Consider the following 7433-nt stretch of genomic DNA (forward strand, 5'->3'; position numbering starts at 1 on the left):
GAGGCAGGCAGATCTCTTTGGAGTTCAAAGTCAAAAAGTTCCAGGACAGCCAGGGCTACATAGAGATCCTGTCTCTGATTAGTGAACTAATTTAAAATAAAATTTCCTGCCTGATGGTCAAGAATACTGGCTCAGTTACGTGGGCTGGAGATAAATGGCTACTTAAAGGAACTAAAGATACTCAAATATAATTTTGGCTGTGAATCTGCAACAGCCCAACACCCACAATCACAAAGTTCTAATTAGTTTGCAGAATCTTCACACACGTGGCTTTTTCAGGGGACCCCAAACACCATTCTTCTCTTCCTGCCCTGTCACCCCAATACGAAAACGCTCTTACAGAATCTGAGGGCAGAGAATCCCGGGCAACCTCTTCCGCTTAAGGAGGAACCAAAACCAATTACATAACAAAGCAACTTTTGCTGTTTTCAATCACTGGGGACTCTAGAACAAGAGATTCTTTAACAGACCTTCACACTTCCAGATCTGTTTGGACAGTTTATTCCTCCACATTAGGCATCTGTGTTGGAGTACTTGCTTTCCCACAGAGATAGTCGTGTGCCGTTCAAGATTAAAATCTTAACACGAGATACTACTAAACTCTTGTATGCAAGAAAGACACTTAGGAACCAGTACAGGAGGTAGCCAGCACAGGAGCCAGTCTGGCTACCGCCTCTCGGCTGATTGGCTTGCATGGTTGCAAGGGAAGCAAGGCTTTCGGCTGGCTTCCGAGAACGATTGGCTACTGAAGCCCCACCCCCTCCCTGATTGGACAAAGTGTTGAAACTAGGATTGGTGGAGCGTAAGCTATACCAGCCCAAGCTCCTGGTGCACCTCAGAGATGGCGACTGCAATCCGGCTGCTGGGACGGCGAGTTTCCAGTTGGAAACTGCGGCCATCACCGTCGCCCCTCGCTGTCCCGCGGCGGGCCCACTCGATATTGCCTGTGGACGATGATATCAACGGGCTAAATGAGGAGCAGAAGCAGGTAGGAAGGCCGGCCCCAGGACCTCATGTCCCAGGTCTTACCCAAATGACTTGTGCCTGCCAGGCCTTGGAAGCGTTTCATAGAAGCTAGGGAGAGGAACTGCGCGTCCTCTCCCTATTAATATTTGAGGCAGAGAGCAAGACAGGGGGATTCCTGGCTTTGAACTCCAGCTAGGAGGAGATAAAAGAGTAAGGACCAAACCTGGAAGACTGGTGGTGTTTGGGTGGGCAGATTGGTTGGCCCTACTTCTAGTGGCACTCATGAATCTGAAAACACACTTCAACCTGTTCTCTCTCTCTCTCTCTCTCTCTCGCTCTCTCGCTCTCTCGCTCTCTCGCTCTCCCTCTCGCTCTCTCCCATTCTCCCCTTCCTTGGGGTCTCAGTATGTATAGCTTTGGGTGGCCTGAAAGGCATTAAACTAGCCCTTGAACTCTACTAGTGAACTCTCACTTTTGCCTCAAGAGTGATGGGATTAAAGGCATGGGCCACCATACCTGGCTTGTAAGCAATGGTTCTCAATTTATGGTTGAAGTTACGCATGACCCATAGCTACCAGGGTAATTTGCTTTTTCAATGGAAGACTTTAAAGAATTTCGAAATGCCATCTTAAGTTTGTTTTTTTCCCCTCTTCAAGGCCTAATGCTCAAAGCTGAAAAAAAAAAAAAAAAGAGAGCTTGGTTGCTGGGCAGTGGTGGCCCACGCCTTTAATCCCAGCACTCGGGAGGCAGAGGCAGGCGGATTTCTGAGTTCGAGGCCAGCCTGGTCTACAGAGTGAGTTCCAGGACAGCCAGGGATCCACAGCGAAACCCTGTCTGGAAAAAACAAACAAACAAACAAACAAAAAAGAACCTACTCTTATTGCTAGGTTTAACTCTCTTCTCTAGTCAAAGCCAATGAATAATTTCCAAGGATGCCTTGGGTCCTGCTTATTTGTCTGTCTATCTATCTAGATATCTAGGTATGTATCTATGTATATGAAGCAACTGCTGTAGATTGCCTAAGAGATTGCTGAGGAGTGATGGCTTCACACACAGTGTGTTTGAGTAAGATGCTATACCAAGGGCAAGTATTGCTGTGAATAACCTAAGTGGAGGAAGGGAGTGGAGCCCCTAGGCACCTTCCGGAATTCTAAGGTTCCAGCTTGTTATTCCACTAGCCTGTTGTCTGTCTCCTGAGCTGTTACTGTCTCTGTGCCCTGGGAAATGGTTACATTCAGATGTTGGGGCAAACATATTTTCAGAATGTAACTTTCCCACAGTAGTGTATTTAAGCATCTGAGCCGGGCGGTGGTGGCGGACACCTTTAATCCCAGCACTCGGGAGGCAGAGGCAGGCGGATTTCTGAGTTCGAGGCCAGCCTGGTCTACAGAGTGAGTTCCAGGACAGCAAGGGCTATACAGAGAAACCCTGTCTCGAAAAAAAAAAAGCATCTGAAACATTCGAGTTCATATGGAGTATCATTTTTTGGCCCAATATTAATAAAGAAATTAGATGTTTGCTGGTTAACTTACTTACCTTTTTAACTTATTTTTAGATTTAGTTATTTTATGTGTATGAATGTTTTGCCAGAATGTATGTATGTGTACACTGTGCCTGCAGAGGTAAGAAGAGGGTGTCCTACCCCCTGAAATTGAAGGTACAGATGGTTGTGAGCCTCCATGAGGGTTGAGATTTGAACCTAGGTCATCATATGAGCAAAAGCAGCACGTCTTAAGTAGGCTTAATCATCGCTGTGGTAAAACACCGTGACCAGAAGCAACTTGGGGGGTAAGGATTTCCTTAGCTTACACATCCGCATCTTAGTCCAACACTAAAGAAATCAAACAGGGCAGGAATCTGGAGGCAGAAACTGAGACAGAGGCCTTGGAAGAGTGCTGTTTGCTAGTTTGTTTCTAGGACTTGCTTGGCCTGCTTTCTTATAGAACCCAGGGCCACCAGCCCAGGGATGGCACCACCCACAATGGGTTGGGCCCTCCCCCATTGATCACAAATTGAGAGAATGCCCTACAGCTGGATCTCATGGAGGCTTTTCCTCAACTGAGGCTCCTTCCTCTCTGATGACTCTAGCTCCTGTCAGATTGACACGAAACTAGCCAGAACAACTGACCCCTTGTCAATCTGACAAACACATCACTGTTTAGTCATGGCCTTCAGTTTTTACAAACTTAAAAATGTCCCACAGCCTTACAAATTCAAACACAATAAAAATTGTCTTTTTAAAAATATCCAGTTTGGGGGCTGGTGAGATGGCTCAGTAGGTAAGAGCACCCGACTGCTCTTCTGAAGGTTCGAAGTTCAAATCCCAGCAACCACATGGTGGCTCACAACCACCCGTAATGAGATCTGATGCCCTCTTCTGGTGCATCTGAAGACAGCTACAGTGTACTTACATATAATAAATAAATAAATAAATCTTAAAAAAAAATATCCAGTTTTGGGGGAGGGTATGGGGGACTTTTGGAATAGCATTGGAAATGTAAATGAGGAAAATACCTAATTAAAAAAAAATCCAGGGCTGGAGAGATGGCTCAGCGGTTAAGAGTACTGACTGCTCTTCCGAAGGTCCTGAGTTCAATTCCCAGCAACCACATGGTGGCTCACAACCATCCATAACAAGATCTGGTGCCCTTTTCTGGAGTGTCTGAAGATAGCTACAGTGTATTTACATATAATAAATAAATAAATCTTTTTAAAAAAAATCCAGTTTGAGGGCTTAAAAGCACAGACCTCTCTTCCAGAGGATCTGAGTTCACTTCCCAGCAACTACATAATGGCTCACAACCACCTGTAATGGTATCTATACTCTCTTCTGGTGTGTCTGAAGACAGCAACAGTGTACTCACATACATAAAATAAATAAATCTTTAAAAAAATAAATAAGTAAAAATAAATATCTAGTTTTTCTTTTTAATCTCATTTTTAAAGTCTAGAAACTCTCCCTGGTTAGTGGTGGGGCACGCCTTTAATCTCAGCACTTAAGAGGCAGAGGCAGGCAGATTTCTGAGTTCGAGGCCAGCCTGGTCTACAAAGTGAGTTCCAGGACAGCCAGGGCTACACAGAGAAACCCTGTCTCGAAAAACCAAAAATAAAAAATAAATAAATAAAAAATAAAAAAAAGAGTGAAGAACCAGGGCACAGTCACAATCCAATCAAAGCCACACTCCAACAGAGTAAATAACTCAATGTCCAATATCTAGGGTTAATCGTGACCTTCTGGGCTCCTCTAAGGGGCTTGAGTCACTTCTCCATCTCTGCCCTCTGCAGCCCACACAGCTTGTCTTCTAAGCTCTGGTAAGCGCCACTTCCTGCTGCTGCTGTTCTTGGTGGCCCTTCCGTGGTACTGGCTATCTCCAAAATGCTGGGTCTCTGCTGCAGCTGAGCTGGACTTCCATCAGTAACCTCTTCTGGGATCTCCTCATGGTGCCAAACTTCTGCTTTTCTGCATGGCCCCTTTAATCCTGGGGCATTAAATGTAATCCATGACCCTTCACCAAGAGCCTGCCTCTCTTGGCTTCTAACAATGCCAAGTCTCAGCTACTCTCTGACCCATTCGCACCTTTAAAACCAGCAGCACCTGGATGACTTATGCTCGATCAAGTTCCGCTGTCAGAACAGCGCAGCCTTAGCTATCTCTGTAGCACAGCTTCTGTGTGCTAACGGAGGAAACACCTCCCAGAAGGTTTCACCTCAGGGATACTGGTCTCTTCCCAAACAACACTCATTTCTCAGCTCCAGCCTCAATTTCAAAGCTCCAGCTTTGCTGTCAAAGCAAAGGTTTCACTTTTAGTGGTTCTGGTCTTTTGTTAATCAGAACTGATTTTTCAGACCTAGCTAATCAGGACCATAAATTCTTAACTCCAAATATGAAATGACCCCAGTAGAGTCTTCGAGTGACTCTCAAACTTCCTTTCAGAACTTCCAAGCCAGGCCTCCATCCTCTGCATTTCTCTCAACAATTTTATCTCCCACAGAACAGCTCACCAAGCTTTGAAAACTTAATGACTTCCAGTTCAAAGTTCCAGAGTCCTTCCACAATCCTCCCCAAAACAACATGCCCAGGTCTATCACACACACGACCCTGGTACCAACTTCTGCCCTAGCTAGAATTATAATTGCGTTGACTAAACACCATGACCAAAGGCAACATGAGGAGGAAAGGGTTTGTCTGACTTGCAATTCCTCATCTTAGTCCAGCACTGTAGGAAGTCAGGACAGGAATTGAAACAGGGCAGGAATCTGTAGGCAGGAGCTGATGCAGAGGCCATGGAAGGGTACGACTGCTTACTGGCTTGCTCCTCATGGCTTGCTCAGCCTGTTTTCTCACAAAAGGCAGCACCACCAAGCCATGGATACCGCCCACAACCACCAATGGGCTATACCCTCCCCCATCCATCACTAATTAAGAAAGTGCCCTAGAGGCTGTAGAGACAGCTCAGCTGCTAAGAGCACTGGTTGCTCTTTCAGAGGTCCTGAGTTCAATTCCCAGCAGCCACATGGTAGCTCACAACCATCTATAATGGGAACTGATGACCTCTTCTGGTGCGTCTGAAGACAGCTACAGTGTATTCATATACATAAAATGAATAAATAAATCTTTAAAAAGAAAGTGCCCTAATTAAGTCACTTATTAAGAAAAAATCGGGAGCTGGAGCAATGGCTCAGAGGTTAAGAGCACTGACTGCTCTTCCAGAGGTCTTGAGTTCAAATCCCAGCAACCACATGGTGGCTCACAACCATCTGTAATGAGATCTGATGCCCTCTTCTGGTGTGTCTAAAGGCAGCTACAGTGTACTCATATATAATTAATAAATCTTTAAAAGAAAAAAGGAAAAAATCCAAGTTACAGCTGGCTCTTATGGAGGCGTATTCTCAACTGATGCTTCCTCTCCCATGGCCCTAGCTTGGATCAAATCAATATAAAGCTAGCTAGCACATGCTTTTACCCACTGAACTCTTTGTTCACCTTCTTACTTTCCCTTCTAAATCAATGTCTTTTCAATGCTTTAACTTGAATACTTTAAAGAAGATTGCCTTCATTTATAGTAGGTATTTATACAGTTCTTTATTTTCAGACTGGATGTTGCTGGGTGGCCAGGCTGGCCTCGAAGTTTTAGCAATATTCCTACCCAACTTCTTGAGTTCTGGGATTACATAGTGAACCCCTAGATCTAGTTTTATAATGTACCCTTCCCTGAAACACACACCATTTGTATACATTCGTTGTACATGGTGTTAGGCTGCATATAGACTTTTCCATGGACTTTGAGTATTTCCCTCCAATAATGTGCTCTCTCTGTCTCTCTCTGCTTCTGTCTCTCTCTGTCTCTCTCTATCTCTGAGACAGTATCTCACTACGTAGATCTGGCTGGACTCACAGAATCCACCTGCCTGTGTGCTACTATAACTAGCTTTTATAGCATTCTTTTTTAAACATATTTTTTTTTGAACTCTATTATTATTGTATGAATCTTTGTGTCTATGTGGAGGTCAGAGAACAACTTTGTAGAGTATGTTTCCTCCTTCCACCTTTACCTGGGTTCAAGGAGAACTAAACTGAGGCCGGCAGGCTTATGAGGTGAGCGCTGAACCCGCTGAGCCACCACATCCACCCTTTCTGTGATGTTCTTACATAGCAGTTCAGTAAGAAGGCCTTAATGACATGGCAAACCCTGGCTTCAAATGGCTTGAAGAAGTTAAATATTAAGTTGTGTTCTTGTAACCAAAGGAAAGGTAGGAAAAGGAAGGATGTGGTTACGAGTGGAGCTGCGGGAAGGAGGTGGTGTCACTTGGGGGCTGCATGAACTGACCGGGACTGTCATTCTCCTGTAGCCTCATCATATTGCTAAGCCTCTTCAAAGTAGACTGGCAAGATGAACCAGTGGCCGGCCGAAGGCACTTGCCGCTAAATCCACTGACCTGAGTTTGATTCTAAGACCCATATGGTAGCAAGAGAGAACTGACTCTCAAAAGGCGACCTCCATATATGCTCAATGGCAGCCCCCCCCCCACCACACACACAAAGTAAATACAGAAATATGATTTAACTCCATGGCTGTATGGTTGGCAGAGAGGGTGGCTTGGAGGCCTCAGGCTTCAGACCCGAGACTCTAATGCTCGGGCGTAGGTATCTAATGTTCCCGGCAGGAGAATGTCTCGTCCCATTGAGAATCTCTGTTAGCTAAAGTCTCAGGAGATTCACACCAGTGCAGAATTGAAGGGGAGAGCCCGGGAGAGCAGTGAGTGGGTACCGGAAAGACACAGGGGAAATTTGGGAGATAGCCCATGTGGGCTGGCTTAGGGGCTTCTGTGTCACTCTGGGTACTGCAGGAAGACACAGAGTAATTTTATGTAGGGCTGCATTTTAAAAATCACCTTTAATAATTGAGGGATTGGTCCGTCTTACCGGTTGGAACATCTTCTGGATATATGCCCAGGAGAGGTATTGC

General features: G+C 45.2%; 1 protein-coding gene across 1 annotated transcript in view; it reads left to right on the forward strand.

Annotated features, from left to right (window-relative positions):
* The first annotated feature begins 805 nt into the window (after window positions 1-805).
* Window positions 806-7433, forward strand: part of Ivd (isovaleryl-CoA dehydrogenase) — a 23058-nt gene continuing 16430 nt past the window's right edge. Inside the window, exon 1 of the mRNA XM_029474174.1 lies at window positions 806-988. Within this exon, the coding sequence (XP_029330034.1) occupies window positions 842-988 (147 nt within the window). The 5' untranslated portion in view covers window positions 806-841. The remainder of the gene's footprint in view (window positions 989-7433) is intronic.

Source organism: Mus caroli, chromosome 2 (assembly GCF_900094665.2).
Source record: "Mus caroli chromosome 2, CAROLI_EIJ_v1.1, whole genome shotgun sequence".
Taxonomy (NCBI): Eukaryota; Metazoa; Chordata; class Mammalia; order Rodentia; family Muridae; genus Mus; species Mus caroli.